Source organism: Megachile rotundata, chromosome 3 (genome assembly GCF_050947335.1).
Source record: "Megachile rotundata isolate GNS110a chromosome 3, iyMegRotu1, whole genome shotgun sequence".
NCBI classification, from domain to species: Eukaryota; Metazoa; Arthropoda; class Insecta; order Hymenoptera; family Megachilidae; genus Megachile; species Megachile rotundata.
In genome coordinates, this window is record NC_134985.1 from 6,633,001 (window position 1) to 6,651,464 (window position 18,464).

Here is an 18,464-nt window from a genome sequence, read left to right on the forward strand (position 1 = left end):
TTCTCAATGCGCGTTGTACCATAAACTGGGAGTTTAATTTAAAGTTTAGTTAAACTACCCTATCTCGCTATACATTTCTATGCCTCTGTTATTAAAACGTAAAATGTATAAAATATTATTAAAACATAAATCTATTCCAGTGATATCAGTTTTTAAATAATTAAAAAGTAAGAGATTATTTAAGCTTTCATGGTAAGATTCATGCTCCTCCCTGTGTAATCGATAAGGAATATGCATTCCGTTTTTATGCACAACGCACACAACAAAGGAAGTAGGGTGCAACAGAATAATTAAATTTCACTACAATACAGATACTATCCATACACTTTCTGGTCCACGAGTCTTCTAAGCATGTATACAAATTCAGGCGACCGAATTTCCACTTTTTTCAATTTAAGGGAATTGCGATAATTTGAAATTAACAAGACATTCATCTCGTCTCGTTTCTTCCACGTTGCTGGACTTCGTGTCATTCTGGATGACAGAACGCAATGTGCAAGAAGATATTTTCACAGGTCCGAGGGCACCAACGGAAATCTTTGGTAATTTATTAGCGAATAGCAAGTAGTGAATTCTAGTGAAATGCGCGATTCTGTCGCGGTGCATCCTGTGAACCCTGTGGGCGAACCCTGTACAGCTTTTAGAATTACAAATTTTTTTCTACCGAATGATTAAATAAACCCTTAATATAATAGATTTCCATTGAGACAAGCATTGTCTTCCATTGCATCTTTCAAACTAAATAGAAGAATGTACATAGTTTCAGAATTAAATTTATTCATCCAATATCATTCTGATATACGTCAGATCTTTTTCCATAAGAAAAACATTGCTAAAACTTTGATTCAATAATCAAGTGTACATAATGAAACACATAGAGAAATTTTCTAGTTAAAGATATTTATTGTCATGAAATTTACGGAATGATATTTTTAAAGTTGGAAGAGATTAAATAATGGTGATGCAATGCTCGTCTCAACGTGTTCCTTGTTTACATGAAAAGAGCAAAAATATTCGGGAGAAACAAGGAAAGTGGTGGTAATATTTGTAGAAAGAGGGGGAGGGAGAGCAGAGGGGAGGCAGTTGTAGAGGATTGACTGAGCAAGGGTTGTCTTTCCGGTGTTGCAGGATGCACGCGGTTGGATTGCATTCGGCGCTGGCCATCAAGCGTCAAAGAAAGCGCCGGGACGAGCAGCGTCGTGCCCGTGAGCGTCGTTATAGCGCACAATCGGGCGAGAGTGGCTTGACATCGCCAAGGGCTTCGACCGGTTCCTTGGATCATCCCCCGAGACATCATAAATCCGGACATCCGAATCGTTTAGTTGGCCAAGGCATGCTGGAAACGAAGGTGGTCACATCGATTGGGATGCTCCACATCGGTGTCGTCTTTTTAGTCCTCGGAGCTTTCCTTCTGATGAGTGGTTTGTTACCGGGAGACCTGGCTCAATGGGGTACCAAAGCTTCCGGTGGATGGTGGAACGAGTTAGTGGCTATAGGGTTGTTCGCCATCATCGTCGGTATATTCTTGATAGTCTTGAACAGAGTGATCGCAAAGAAAGAGGAGAACGATCTAGAAGAATACGTGCAAAGGCAGTTGACCAGATCAAGGTCGGGACACAGGCTAGAGAGGGATGTCGAAACGGGAGGACTGACCACCAAACAAGCTAGAAGAGCAAGGCAAATGCAACAAGTGATGTCAAGTGAATCTATCGAGTCACAAAATGAGAAAGATTCTGGTTCTCCACCCAGAAGTCCTCCTCCTGCTTATTCGCCACCTCCGACGATGAACGGAGATCAACAGACGGCACAATCCACACTGTATCTCGAACAAATCACCGAGGAGGAGATTATCAGCGATCGCGTCGAAACGTCAACAACCAACAGCCTGAGTCCTGGCTCGCCGAGCGAGACCCGAGAATTGTTGCAGAACCCTCGGCACTCGAAGCAGAATGGAAACCCGCAGCAGATTCATCGATCGCTTTATGTGTCCAGGATCTAAATAATGGGAAAAGTTTGATACCCCTTCCAAGTTTGAACAAGCACGAGAAGTTCGTATCGGGAGCAAATTCGAGGGAGAAAATTTTTACGAGGACAAGCTTTTTTATAACTAGAAACGGCGTACCTTTGCATCTAGGTTATTTTATTAATTATTTTTATTGAAAATGGATAAACAAAGCGAAAGTGGAATTTGCTCAGAAATCGTTTACCAATGATTTTCGCATTGCATACGCGTTTAAGAAGAAAAAACAAGCGAATCAAAAATTGAAGAGTGCTTGTTAATTTAGAAAATTTGTTAATTAGTATTTTCTTATTACGAATAGAATTTCGTTTGAAATTTTACAAGGGTCTACAACTGTTGTTAGTTATGGAATTTCTTGATAATTCTATTCATTTATTTGTAGTGTATTTGAAGTTTGGTGTGATCTCACTACTATTTAGCTTTCATTGTCAACTTCTGACAGAGGATGATTTGCTATAATAACAGAGAATGATTAAACTGTGGGACCAAAGTTTTGTTCAAGTATTTCTGTCGTAAACTTTAGTTTCTAATCTTCACTATTTTAAAACTTGAGATAACTAAGTTTAATGTTTATGAAATTTAATTATGTAGGGGCGGAATCAAATTAATTGAATTGAATATTCGTTGCATTTTAAGTAGAATTTTCATCATATCATAAATTTGTATTTTTTATATCAAGGTATATGCGGGTTACAAGTTACATTTTTTTTAACGGAGTCAGAATAATGATGACAAGATATTACCGTTATTTCTTTTTACCTGTGTGATAGCAATTGGTATTGGGATAGTAACGTGATACGTTATAATCCAAATAAACTAGTTTGAGATTGGACATTGATATACATACAATTATTTCTTAATGATTATTTTCTTTAACAAACAAATAAATATTGGGCAGTTATTTCATTCATAATTCAATGACATTTTTGAAATTTTTCGACATTTGTTTCTATTCTTCTCGTTGCTACAGCAAACTGACAAGAATATATATGAATTTTGCAATAATCATATATTTTCAAAAGGGGTTAGAAATGTATCTATAGTTACTATATCAACGTGTTACAACATAGAAACTGAGGTTATGATTCACAATATTAATTTTCCGATTTTAATTTTATTAAACATGTAGCTTATTTTATCTCATCAAATGAATACAGTAATCTGACAGAATAAGTTGCAATGTCTAAAATATATTTGTTCAATATAAAGACACATTTAGCTGCGTTACCTTCAGAAATAAGCCTCTCATTTATTTGTTTATTACAGAAAGTAATAATGGTTAAAATGACAATAAAATGTCATCTAAAAATAGTTGTGGTTAGTTATTAATTTTGTAAAAGTATTTGTTCGATTAGTGTAATGGAGACTAAAACAGTATCTTAAACTGATTTGTTTGAGTTACAACGTATCATGGTAAGTATTTTACGCGCTACTCAAGATGAAGTACGGCACAGAGGTTAAAGTAGGCCTTTGTTCACGTTACGTTAAAGAAAGGTAGGCTCTGCGATTGTACAACCGCAAAAACCTACATTCTTCCACAAGTTATCTGGAGTGGCGTGTACAGTATATTTGTTCGCTAAAGGAGCGTTTTGTAAACGAAATATCTTTCGCCGACACATATTACTCATACACGCGTGTATACCTTACATTTAGCAAGCCACATTGAACAAATGAAGGAGCTACAAGAATAGCTGCAATGCTGTGTTTTCAGTTTACACTAACAATATGCAAACAAATGTTTGTTCCTTCTTTGCCAAAATTCTACATTATTTTCTTCTCACATTGTTGAAGTCAAAAAAAAGTTCGTTCAATGTAAACGAAGTGTAATCTAGGTGGACCTAGTAATAAAATCAAAACCTGTTCTGATCTCAGAAATGGCTCAAACGAACTCCAACAATCATAGTATAGAGAAAGTGTCATGCTCTTCGGTTTGTTGAGTTCATGTAGCCGAACTGTATTCAATTGGTGTATAAGTTAATTGGTATAAATTAAATTGTACTGACATGGAGCTTCGAGTACTGTTCAGAGCTGGGGAGATTCACATTTCACTAATTGTAAGCGCTACAACGTTTTCAACCGAAACATAACTAATTTAATTGTATGTCAGGAGAGTGTTAAAGGGATAGGAGTCACATGCATTCTTTTCAGCTCTGCACATTTATATTTACAACAATGTTGTTCGCTAGACGACTCAAGGCTCTAAATTCTATTTGACTAGTCTTCATTTATAGTGCAATCAATGATCCACGTAACTCGACGATTCATTTGTTCGATGTGGTTTGTTGATGTGAGTAGGAGCATGCTCATGTGCGAGTGACCTACGCTCATTTAGTAAACAATTGTATTATTTCCATATCTGATGTACGAATAGAAAATAACACCTATATTTGCAATTTTTATAATAATTCGATTCAATTATTTTGATTTGTCATATTTCAATCGTGGTTTGTTCGTATAATTATTTCGTGAAGATTTCTCAAGGTTGGCAATTTTGGAGTTGGTTATTACTTTGTATGTTGTAAGTACATTACAGTGTACTTCCATTAAATTAGGGATGTTAAAGAATAAAGTAACAATTGAGCCTAGATTTATCATGCTAGCCCAGAACAGGCTGTACTCGTTAGGAAACGTGATAGCAAACCAGCTTTCTGTTAGGAATTTCAAACACGAACATAAACTATGACAATTATGAATATAAAGGAACAAAATATGGTATCGAACATCAAGGAATAAATTGCACTTATAATCTGCAAGTTTCGACCTGTTGAAGTTGCAGATAATTAATCAAAATTAATGGAAAATCATCGATAATGAAAATCAATTTCTTCAACGAATTACAGTAGTGAGGTCGTTATTCTCGGTCCTGTTATTTTCAGAATTTTGATAATAATTTCAATTCATGAATCACTGCAAACATAAAAGACATACGATTACATTTGCGAATCACGTATACAAAAAAGGCGACGAGAGAAAAATGCAACGAGACGTTTATAGTTTTTTGATAACGCGAATCTAAATTGTTAGGAGAATCTTCTCCGATAGTAATTGTGCTGTCCGTTGACAGTACACTTTGAATTTGCTCGCGTGAAGGGAGAACAGAAAAAGAAATTCGAAAATTGCATCCGTATCGAACTTACAAAACGATAAAACTTTTCGTCCATTAAAGCTTTTACTAGGCTGATGATTTCTATAAGACAAACTGTAGGAGAGTTAAGGGATGTTTTGATCAATCGAAAGTAGGTAGGTGTAAGAGATCATTCGGGGTGCGAAGTTTTCCGAACTGTTGTGGTATTCGAGAACACGAGGAATGTTTGAAGAAATATAGGCTAATGCGTGATCATACTACATATTATGATGAACGGCAGGGTGTGTGTCCTTCCTGTGGCAGAGGCTTTCGAATGGATCGGCAACACGAACACGGAAAAATTCGACGGAATATTGCCGTATGAAAGAAGTCGATTCAAAAAGTTGATTAGAGCATTGATCTAAGCGACACAAAAGAATTAAAATAGTCATTCAAGGACCAAGATTTAATTAATTCAAGGATCGAGGTAAAACAATTTTAAGGAAGATCTCGAAGAAGACGATGCCAAAGAATGAACGGAAGTAACGCGTATTTAATGTTTCTTCGATCGCGGAATATCAGTAATTAATTCACCGACTAATCATGTATATCTGAAATCCGCTTCAGTAGACGTTTAAGGAGAACTAAAGAAGAGAACTCTCCAACGCCAACATACTCATTATACTTAATATTTAAATCGTAAGTAAGACAGACTCGAAATCGAGACCACGTGTCTTTAGAAGCACAATTTATTAACGAATGTTCTTTAACGTTTAAGAAGGTTGGTCCCGATATCACGAGTTTGATATCAGTCATTGCACATATTCAATCATTTGTCTACGATTCAACGAAGTTCATGACATTTGACGAAAAAGACGGGCCCCGAGATTCAAGCTTTAAGTAAAAAGTAAACTTTGAGTAAAAACTTTTTACAGTTACAAAAACTGATGTTAGCGGAATTTCGACTTTTTTTACACGTTGAATTATTTTTATCCTTGGAGCAAGTATAAAAAATACGTGAAAACAATTCGGAATAGATATGTGATTTTGAATCGTATTTCTAATCTGTCAAGTGAAAGGACGTAACATAAATTGCGTACGTACTTGTAATATATATGTGTCTGTTGACACGAGGAAATTGTACGAAATTGTCCATTTTCTTTTAATACCATTGTTACGAAAGTAATCAATGGAATCTCGTTTCTGTTTTAAAGGTCTTGTGTATTACTTAAACGTTCAGTCGATAGATTAATTCACTGGAGATAAGCGGTAGCAATCGAACAATCGGTTACTTTCCAATTAGGGGTATAAATTGTTTTCGGTATTTTTAACCCTCTAAGGGTACGATTCACTTTTACTTGCAGAGGTTATTTATTTTATTCAGTTAAGTTTGTTTTATTGAGTTGTTTTAGTTAGTTTGATTAGTTGTTTCCATTTGTTTCATTCACACAGATTCAGGCCGTCTGTCCAAGAATATCGTATCATAAACGTATTATTTTCTATATGCCTTCCTATAAAAGAAAGAGATCACATAACAAAAGAAATAGAAGCACATACTAGAGGTGGAATCGATACAAATACTATTACTAATATTCAATTCGATATTAAAGTAGGGAGTGTCGATACGTGTTGCAATTTTAAGTACTTGGTATCGATTGTGGTATCAACTGATTCTTTTTCACATGATACCAAGTCAATACCGTATTGAATCAAAATCAGTCTGATACTTCACAAGGGTATCGATATTAGTTTGATACCCAACGAAAACATTGATACAGGTTTAAACCTATCGAAAATATCGATATTTGTTTATTCACATTTATTGATACACAATTATTGATACAATTGATTTCCATATAAAAATTCATATTTCATATTTGCATGGCGAAGTTATAATTACAATTTACAATTTATACATTATTATTCATGTTATTTATTGTCATTCATAATATCTATTATACCAACTACATATAGTTGTTACATAGTTAGAAATGGCAAAATATTATTTGAATTGCAGTTTGTGAGTTTTAATTTGTAAACTGTAGTATGATTTAAACCGATATGTTCAACGGACACATTATTCATTCATTATTTATTATTACTACTTATTTGGGTGTGGTATTAAATATCGATACATATTTCAGTGCAAGTATCAAACAGGTGTTGATATTTTTTATCGGTATTAATCCCTTGTCTTGTCTCACGCGTAACGTACGCACACTTTAACTGTGACGAATTTTACTCGAATTTTAGTAAAGTGAAGTGGGGTAAGTTCGTAAACGGGGCAAGTGCGTATACAGGCTATTTTTATTACAATATGAGCGAAATTTCTCCATTTAGTATGTCTGTCTCCTTGTTTTGTTTCACTATATCCCCTTTTATATTTCAGCTAAGAGTACTTGTTTACAGTATAGAGTACTTGCATAATACAGTAAAAAGCATTTTATAGTAGATTTGTTAATAATTCTGCTCTTGCCCCATTGCACATGAAATAAAGTTTCAAAGTATTTAACTTCAAGTTACGATCTTCCCCCATTTTCGGGGAAAGTACAGAGTAGTTGACATTTTAAACAATTTCCGATCAAAATCGAAATGTACAAGGAAAATTAAGGTCCTAGTTAATATTAATTAAATAGTAGTAATTGTGCAAAGCGTTCGATATCGACAGCGTTAAGTATTTACATAGCAGACTGAAAATACTTAGGTTTAAATACTTTACAAAAACCAGTCTGCACTTATCCCACTTCACCTTACGCTTCAATTTGGAATTTATGTGCAATTATAATTTGTATAGTCAAGAATTTCAGAATGCAAAATAACATTTCAACTTTTTTTCTCTATTTTAATGTTGTAGCTGCGATTAGTTACTTTCGACTAACGCACCTGACAAATAAATCATAAAACTAGGGGTTAAACCAGTATCGATATCTTCAAGTAAGTATCAAATGAGTATCGATACATTCCTGTATTTCAAATCAATAAACTATCGATTCTTTGTTTTTGATATGTATCGGTACCAGATCAAAATTTGCCATCCGGTATCGATGATATCGATATGGTATCAGTAATATCACTATACAGAGTATGCGTACGTATCCATGTATTAAATGACGTGTCAAGTATAGGCGGCCTTATAGTTATCATTTACATGACTTGTTTCTGACAAGATCTACAATTTGAATTAAAGTTTAATTCATGTATATGTTATTTTTTTAAGATATCCATCTATAAAGGATTAAATGACACGTAAATGATAAACATTAAATCGATTAAGAAAAACATTCCATTTAGAGTATGTAGTTTTACTTCTTCAACTTGATGTCAGGTCTTTATAAAAGATGGTTGAATTGTAGAAAGTTGAAGTAGGATTTTTATGCAAAAGAATTTAATTGTAGAGTGCTGTGAATCTAGAACAATTTTTGACTTTACCAGATTTATAAATTATAAGTACAAAATATAAATTGAACTATTTGTTATATTAAATTTGTTACAATTAAATGTCCACTAAAGAATATTGTTTTCGCAGCATTGCAATCCGGAATAACAGTAATAGTAATTTTATTAGCACATACAAAGAAAAGAAAAAATGAAAGGAACATACAGATAATCTTGAAAAATGAAATTAAAATGAAATAAATACGATTGCATATGAATATTAAGTGATCGTAGAGAATGAGTGATGTGGGAAGGCAAAGAATAACAAATATTGGCATTTAAAGTCAATTAAATACATTTCATTCTCTGTATAGTATGTAAAACGAAGTATTCCAGACTTTGAAGAATTACAGTACTTATAAAGAGGAGCAGGGAACGTCCTGTCAACTCAGGTTCTGCAATTAATCTTGTCGCTATAAAATCGATTTTTATTTACGTACATTTGATGATGTGACTTTTTTCATGGAATATCAGCAAAGGGATTGATTTAGAACTACATAACCATCGACATAAAATTCTGATTGACATCAACAGATATTACTTCATCAATATTGTAATAAATATTAGTAAATGTGTTACTTGAATTTATAAAGATGCGGAAATAATATTTAAAGATGAACAAAGATGTATGAGGACGTACAGATGAACCATCGACTGCAATGAAAGAACAAAGTCTGTTGATACTAAACGAACACCTTAAATCAACGTGTTTTTGAATCAAATTCAAATCAATTTGAATCGAATCATCTGTTTGTTTACGCTTATTGATGAAACTCATTAACGACATTGAATGTTCGTAAATAATAAAAATCGATTTGATAAAATTAATTGCAGGATCCTTGTGACGAGTTTGCTTTTTTCGGCAAGTATTATACAGCTTTAAAATCTTGAACACACTATAATACTTTATATGAGATATCTTTATAGATAATACTGCTTGAGCAGAATGAAATCGTGTTTAATGGTAAAATATTCTCAATGCTAGTTTACTTCATCAAAGCTCAAAACATGTACTATGCCATCTATATCTTCAAGTTTCAAAAAGTATCAACTGTAAGGAACAAGCAAGTTTCAAACAATATTATCTGAACTGTATAATCCCAACACTCTATTATACAGCGATAGATTAACAAAGTTTTTGCTGTAATCATGAAGCTCGCAGAGTGATGAAACTAATGATGAAAGAGATTTCCAAAGTGAACTCCATTGGCTGAAGAGTTCATTTTTTACTGTAATTAACCTTCTATAACCCCATTTTTTTGGTACTTCTACTTTCAGATTATAACATATGTAAACAAAATTTTTCATTATACTATAATTACATATAATGTTTTCGAGTATTCAAGTGACAGCTGGAGGGTGAATCGAAGATTCTCTATCGTGAAGACATTGAAATGTTTTCATTATTAGCTCATAGCATAACTGTCGTTTATAAAATAGTTTTGGCAAGTAACAAATACTTAGATTGGCAACTATTAGGAATTGTACATTATTTCGTAATTTTTGGATAAATGTAAATTCCTATAAAAAAGATAAAATAACATTAAAATGACAGAATTGATATGTTGTCCCAACGGTTAAAATCGAAAATTGCATCTAGATTCCAGCACAAGTTTACATTTCGTTTGTAGTTCCAAAGTTGATTGCATTTATTCCACGTATTTCATACTGCTTTTTCAGAAATACATATAAAATTCGAACTCATACATTGCATTTAAGACTATTAGTCAAGACAGCTCTAATCTTTCCCGGTGTTCCAAATAATTCGTTTGGAATATCCAGTGTCCAGTGACTGATAGTGCAGTATGGTTAAGATAGTTGGTAATTTTAATATGCTATATTCCATTTTATAATACCTTGGGTATTTAACTACATATGCTAGCTTTAGACGGCGAAGTCATCGAAAACGACCCGATTTACGTTTCAAGTTTCACCACGTTTTATTATTTATCGCTGTTGATTTTGCGTAAACATGCTGAATAAACAGATTTATCCAGACGCACGATTTTTCTTTTTGTGCGTAAAAATTTCACGAATGCGTTACAGACAACGAAATTTGTCTTACCTGGTCGTTTTCGAGCGTCTTCAAGAAGAAATTGCCACGCTCGGGCGCTACCATTCTGTGATCCAATGAAAAATTAATTAACTAAACTCATACCGACAAAAAGGTGAATAACATTCTTTCGAAGAATCTTACTCTGTACATATATATATTATTATACATCTGTACCTTTTTTAAATTGGGGCACTATGCATTTATTAACGAGAGAAAGAGAACAAGAAACACGATAAAACAGAAACGCCGATGAAAAATAAGGAAAATGTCCCCACTTTTCATATTTCGCGTAATTCCAACTGTTTGTGTGCTCTTGCAAAATTAAGAGAGAGAGAGAGAGAGAGAGAGAGAAAGAGAGAAAGTATGCGAAGAATTGGTTTACACGAGGTATGCTCAGAAGAAAAAAAATAGTTTGGTTCGATTGAATGTTGAGTGAAAGTGCCTTTTGCGATGTGTTTCGTATTCTGTATAGCTTTTCGGTATTGAAGGGAACCGATTGCTTTTATTGCATTAACAATTTCGTGGCGTTTTTTCTTGCCTGTGACGGTTAATAACGTTTATCCAATGTTTCACGTTGGAACGTTAATGTATTTAATATTTTATAACAAACGGTACGTAAGTTGCGAATTTCTTGTATACTTTATGTATTTATACGTGTAGGGTGTTTCATAATAAGAGTGGCAGAGTTAAAGGGATGCAAATAAAAGGAAACATCCGTATAAGCATTTATTATACTTGACTTTGTCACGCTACTCTAAATTGATCAAATTGAAAAACAATCAACTCCAAATATTACATAAATGTAGCGTATTGTACATATAGGTTTCTGATTGGCTATAAATATTTTTGTATCATGTTTTTCGTTGCGAACAAAAGTAGCATCAATCGAAAGTATCTGATAGAATTTTCTATGAAATACGATACGTAATATTTTCTTGGAAAATTAATACGATATAAATATAATTTCTAAATGAAGTTAAGTACTTCTGTATTTCTGCATACAGTATTTATGAAGCGCTCTATACCTATTCAGAGAATAAACCAGTAACTATCGGCATCTAAATTATGTAAAAATCGTTTTTTTATCTAAGAAACTTAATGAAGTGAAATTGCGTACAGTGATTAACACGTTTAAATATATTAAACTGTTAATATGTCTTAATTTTACAAATTGTACTCGTGTGTGTCATAAGCGTTCACATATGAGTGACATGTATATGTAAATGTCTAACTAGGAAAAATATTGGGATATTTTATTTTACTACTTTCAACAAAATTTTCGAAAACTTGTTTCTAAAAAATATATACTGTTTATTAAAAAAATTATTAATAAGTTTAGATGGGAATGGTTATTGGTTTATGGAGTACACTTAACGTTATTTGTTATTATGGTACCTTTTAATATAAGAGCGCATACTATTGTAAAAATTAATTTACTTCTTCCATTCCTTCGAAACTGAAAGGCTGAAATTGCAGATTAACTTTAATCATAGGTAATTCAGTACTTCTCTTGTATTCATTTAAATGATCTATCTACATATATTCTCTGAAAGGTGAACTTATTCTATATTATACCAAGTTGTAACTTTTTATTGCTATATATTGTAATGGATTTTTAACGCACGACAAATATATTGTTAGGAATCTAACCTGTATCAATAGACAGACGGGGTTCATGAAATTGACGGGTTCCACGGCATGTTAATTCAAGATACAGAAATATCTTAAGATAAGTGGTATAGTTACTTTTACGTAGTATCTCGCAAACACTTATAGAGTGTGAAAGCTTTAAGCTTATAAAAATACAAGCTTCGTATTACTGTTGAGAATTTCCTCGAAATGTCATGTAATATCTTACGTAAACTTTCGTTTCGATTTTACTAGGAGTGAGGTAACGAGATGTATTAAAAATTACTGAGATAATAGTTTTATTATACATGATTTCGTTATTGGTTACAAAATATTTTTTAAATTAGTATCGATGCGATGGAAAACTACATAGTGGCACGTACTAGTAAATATTTCATTAAATGAAAAACAAAATGATAGAGTACATTAAGTACTATTATCAATTTTGTCGCGTGTTAAATAACATTGCGAATTTGAATTAATATGTTAATCAGAAATTCATATCACAAATTGAATACGTATAAATAATTAAAAAGGAATAGTTCGGAACATTTAGTCGTTAAGTAGTGTCAAGTAAATATTTGTTTTCTGATTGGTGATATGTTAATATGTAATTTAAAACAATTTTAAGACTTTTTTAGTAATCTCCTGTGAATAGCGCTAATAATTGTCTAGTAAACGCAGAGCCGAAGGAAGAAATGATCACAAATAATAAAATAAAAATAAATTATGTGAATTTCTGTCCATTATGTATGGTCCGAAATTTAATATTTTTTTTATAACGAATTTTTAAATTTAATAAAAGTTAAATTTATATTTATAGTTCGGATTTTTATTTAATTTTATTTTAGTAAAATGGGATATAGATTTTAATTAGTGAGAGTAAAAATCGCACTGATAGTTATAATAGAATTAATTGTATGAAATAAAAAAATATTAAAAATCTTTTATTAGAAACAATTATAGTGTGATAAAGTGCTATAAATTGTTTCCTTTGGACTTTTAAAGAGAATGCAACTTTATTTTGTTCCTAACACTTGGATAAAAAATATTTTTTAGGTAATTCAGTAAATTAACTGATATCGAAAATACTGATTTCTTAACGACTTGTTAAGAATAATAAGTATATGAACATTAAAACTTTATGAAATTATTTACAATACGAATTTAACATGTAAAAACTTAAGACAAAACTGATTTAAGTTATAAAATTCATTTCGTTAACTTTAAGTCAGAATTTTATAATATTCTCTAGTCATTATCTGTATTACTTTTTTAGTTACTGTACATTAACACTATTCACAGAAGATCAATAAAAACGGTCTATTAAAAATTTGTTAAAATTGCAGTTTAATTTTAGGTAACATTAATATTATATTCATCATGAGGTGGTATATTAAAAACTTGAATTGAAAAGTGAAATCATATCTCTAGTAAACGATATAATGTGTCATTTGCACAGCGGGAGTTAATGTGTTAAATAAGTAATTAAAGTATAAACAATATCACTTAATTACGTAAGAAATTGAAAACAGTATATTTTAGTGTTAATCATAACATTTATTTTTACTAACTTTAGTAAATTATAATATATTACTATATTACTACATATATTAATTATTATGTATCGTAGTAGATATAATTGTTTTTGTTATTGTACTATATCAAAAATTGGCGTACATGGTAATACAAATTATTTGAAATATAGTTTAATTTAGTTTTTTAGTTTACTATCGTATATACACTATTGATCTAATACTAGCAACAGTCAAAAGTTCATTCCATTTATTTTTCTTTGTGATATTTAATTTAGTTGAATAATACGAACATTAATAATTATTTAAAAATATTCTGACAATATTTATGTTTGTGATAATGATAAAATTTCGTTACATGTAATGTATTATAATTAAATTATAATTTTAAAGATTGCAACGTTTAAGAAAAGGAATAAACCCTTATTTTAAATATTGAAATATTCAACTTCAATAGACTTCAGTATTTGTATGCATTGCATTTAAATTTGGTAATCTTACTTCTAAAAACTTATCATTTAGAGGTTATGCGCAAAGCAGAAATTTACATGACCTACTCATTCTACTCACCATGTAATTCAGAAGGGCTTGGGTTTCATCATCTTTTGTGTATAAACATCCGACATTGTTTATTTTGTGTTCCTAAGCTCAACTGCTACATGTCTGAATCCCAAAGCCGGAGTGTATGTTTTTGTATGAAATTTTACACTTTTTGCGATGGTAAAAATTCATTTTAAATCGTTTAATTTTAATAAAATCATATAAAAATGACAATAAGTCCATACCTCACGTTATGGTATCTTTGATTTACACTCTTCCAAAGTTTGGGGAGAGTGATTTAATACACTCTGGCTTTACGACCAGCAGTTTCTCACGTTCTGTGACGTGAAGTGAAATATTGCAAGTGCATAAAGGAAAACTTTTCAGAAGTATAGTGTTTAATTAATTTATTTATTTATTTACCCTATTTACATCGTTCTCTGCCTTCTATTTTAACCATATTCTTATATTTGGCTAATTACACATAGCAGAGTATCTGAAAAGAATTAACGTTATTATTAATAATTAAAATTAATCTTATTAAGAATTGCATTTGCTCAAAAATAGATCTTTCAGTTATGTTACGCTTAACACATTATCTACCGCTTATGAATGAAACGAATAAGTACTATCACTTTATAACTAAATAGTAACAAAAAGTAAAGGAGATAACCCTTTCAATTTCTTCTTAATTGTAATACATTCAACTTCCATCATTTTAACTGAGGTGGATCGATAACAATCAAAACTATTAATCAGTCTTCAATTAAATACCAATGGTATTGAAAGTTCCAATCGTTTTTTCGTTTTGCCTACAAAAGCATTAATGAAGCGTCTCTTAATATACACCGGGCATTTTGTTAATTCTACTTTTCTTTTTTGTAACTGTATCCAGAGACATAAAAGAGATGTTCAAATTATTAAACTAACGAACGACTATATTATTAAAACAGTTTTAATAATAGAAAATATTTAATATTTCTTAGTCTACTATTTTAAATTTCTTAGTCTATCACGAAATCCTTTAAGCACCTATTTTGTGGTATCAACATATTATACAATCATTTTCTTCATTCACAATTCATATGTTTTCAATGAGGTTTATGGAATTTTATTCTGGCTAAAAAAGATTCTTATATATTAATTAATAAAAGGTGGTGTCTTATGACATACTTCGACATCCACAAAGGTGACATTCTAGTGATTCTAGACGTATGATAGACTGCGGAAAGAAAACATACTGCTACATAAAAGTGAAAATGTTCAAACACCTTGTAAAGTATGAAAAGATTTCTGTTGAGTTTGATTCAATAATTCGAACATCTCACCCATTATCTTTTATTTCACTTAACATAAAAATTAAGAAGTAAGAACTAGATCGATGTATTGCTAAGGGACCTTCGTGCGAGGTATACTTTAAAAAATTCCATCAGGATTTTTGAAGAACTCTAACTGTTTTTCTCGAAGATTGTAATAGATATAGGAAAAGCGTTTGAACGGACAGACGAATCTCGCGTGGATGGCGTGTATCGCAGATGGCGGTTACAATATCTTGTATTTACCAGTATAATTTATGAGCATTCATGCTATATTCTTCCACGCGAGTTATGTCGCGGCAGAGTTGAAGAAACAATCGTTTTACACGTCTCCAATATAAGAGTACGGTCCCACCGAGACCATAACAGACTCGCGATGTTGCTCGCTTATGGTATATCGATTTGGGGTTTCGAAGGATGAAGGAGAATTCAAGCGTAAAAGACTTGGTACGAATTCCTTCGTAAACTCAAAATCGTATTTTGTAGTAATAAGGAATCCGTCGATCAATAGGAAGGGTAAATTATACCGTTGTTTCCCCGTTGAAAACAGTTAATTATTGCAAAAGAACTAAAACTGCTACAAAAACGGAAGGAAACAACGTATTTTTAAACTTTGAGGGGATTTCGTGATTCTCGTTTTCATTGTTCGAAACGTAGCCAATGTAATTTCAGATGTTAAGAGACCGGAGTGAAGCGAAAATGAATAGTGTGAATTCTGAGGGAGCAGCGTAACGAAATTCCTTCAAAGGCGAATAATTTAATGTATAAGCTTATTGTATGTACAAGTCCTAAGATTTAAAGTACACGATAAGGAAGAAGAATGGTTGAGATGGGCGGCGACGATCTTTATCATTGTTACAATTATAGTTCTTGCATATACTATTGCAATACTTATTACTACCGCAACTGTTATAAATAGAAATTAAGAAGCTTTCTTATGCCGTTTCTCTATTGTACCACTTATATACACCTGATGCACGACTTTTCGAGAATAAATCTTTATGAAATGCTCCAGTCTTTGTAAGTTGGCTGTTCTTTCTAGATTTTACACGATAGCTCCTGATGTATTAAAAATAACCTTGTATATTTATTGCCTATTACTTATATTTTAATGAATTTAATAAATTTACGACTGCAATTAGTAATGATTTATTTGAGTTATTTCATTTTGTTTTATCTTATTTGTACGACAGTACAAATGTAAAATTATTTTGACAAATAAAAGAATATGTTGGAGTAACCATGTCTGGATCTTGCACATATGTATGTGTGCAACGGCATCTGTAAATTGGCAGTCTATTTCGTTCCCTCGTGCGAAGACCATGCATAAATTACGCAGTTATACATATATTAATCATTATACTGAATAGTCTTTTCTTTTTCTTTCAACTAACATTTACCGTGAACGCATGTAAATTCCACCTAGTTATTTTTAACCCTCCAGTTATTTCAGCGTGTATTCATCAACCTCAACGTTGAGTTATAAATTAAATGAAGACAAAAAAAATAATATGAACGATTCATGTGCAATTTAAACCCGAGAAAACTAACCTCAATGTGAAATGGATATCTTTATTAGGGGTACCAAAAAGTAATCAAAATTTCGTTTACTTTCAAAAAACATTTATTTATTAAAGAAATCTTAAATGCTAGTCAATAAAATAATTTCCAACATTTTCTAATGCTTTTTGCCAGCGTAAAGGCAATTGTTCGATTCCCTTTTTAAAAAAGTCCTTCGATTTTTCATTGAAAAACTTTGAAGTCATTGAAGAAATGTTAAATACTTTTCGGTCCCCTTAATATTTTGTAGTATATAATTTTAAAAATACAGGAAATAACGTTTAACAATGTTTTTATTCAAAATTTAATAGTATAATAAACCCTATAACCTTTGTAAAATTTGAAAGGAAATTACTTTAAGAAAAGTTTCAAAAATGTTTGTTCACTTATTGAACCATTAAACTATTATTTGATACATTTTTTCTATTTTCTATATTTTACGCATCATTTTCAAAAAGAGAATTTTTGCTCCGAAGTTAATTTTTACGTCCTCAAAGAACTGTGAATTACAGATATTACTATTCTTGATTTTATTTGCTCTATAGTTTAATAACATTTTTTTGTAACCTGAAAAATTAGTAAAATTTTTAACATTATTGATTGCATTATAAAGTATATACAGATAGAAAAAATAAAGAATATATCGAAAAATAAAGAAGAAATAAGGAATACTTTATTCTTGTTATTACAAGAAGAAATGAAGAATGCATCGTTATTGTTCTTACATAAAGAAAAAATACAGAATACGTCGTTATTGCTACTTCACATCGTGATTAATTTAAACAAATTAAAATTCAATCCTGTTTAACCAGGATTGATTTACATGAACGTGACGTTATTTCGCAGAATACAGAACAGAGATGAATCGCGAGTAAAACGAGATACTTAGACTCCACGTAATCCATATTAATTAATACCGGTAATTGAACATTGGACATTCGACGCTTTGAACGTTATTCAGTATGTTGACCCTATATTTACTATAACCTTTAGCCTTTTGCTTGTGTCCCATATTTGATTTTTAGTTAATCCCTTGACGCAATGTTGCGTTTGCACATTTCAGCACCGTTGAAAACGTTTGGCATTATGACAGTATCAAAAAAGCTGTCTATGGAAAAAGCAGAAAATAAATATGAAAATACTGAAAATACTGATAACAGTATCACATTTCTTGTTCATTTACAACAATTATTGACACTGTTTGACAGACCTTTTGTTAGAACATTATTTTCTCTAATTGTTTTGCATGGATTTTTATGAACTGAATCTAAATTTTGCAAATCGTGTTTCTGGTTTTAGTTTCAAGTTT

At 31.4% G+C, this 18,464-nt stretch overlaps 2 protein-coding genes across 3 annotated transcripts in view; both read left to right on the plus strand.

Annotated features, from left to right (window-relative positions):
* Positions 1–16,743, plus strand: part of LOC100878831 (uncharacterized) — a 55,502-nt gene extending 38,759 nt beyond the window's left edge. The window contains exon 2 of the mRNA XM_076530209.1: positions 1,129–16,743. Within this exon, the coding sequence (XP_076386324.1) occupies positions 1,129–1,999 (871 nt within the window). The 3' untranslated portion in view covers positions 2,000–16,743. The remainder of the gene's footprint in view (positions 1–1,128) is intronic.
* The window catches only part of LOC100878605 (uncharacterized), a 352,447-nt gene that overhangs the window by 116,412 nt on the left and 217,571 nt on the right, over positions 1–18,464 (plus strand). The gene's annotated exons all lie outside the window — the stretch shown is intronic.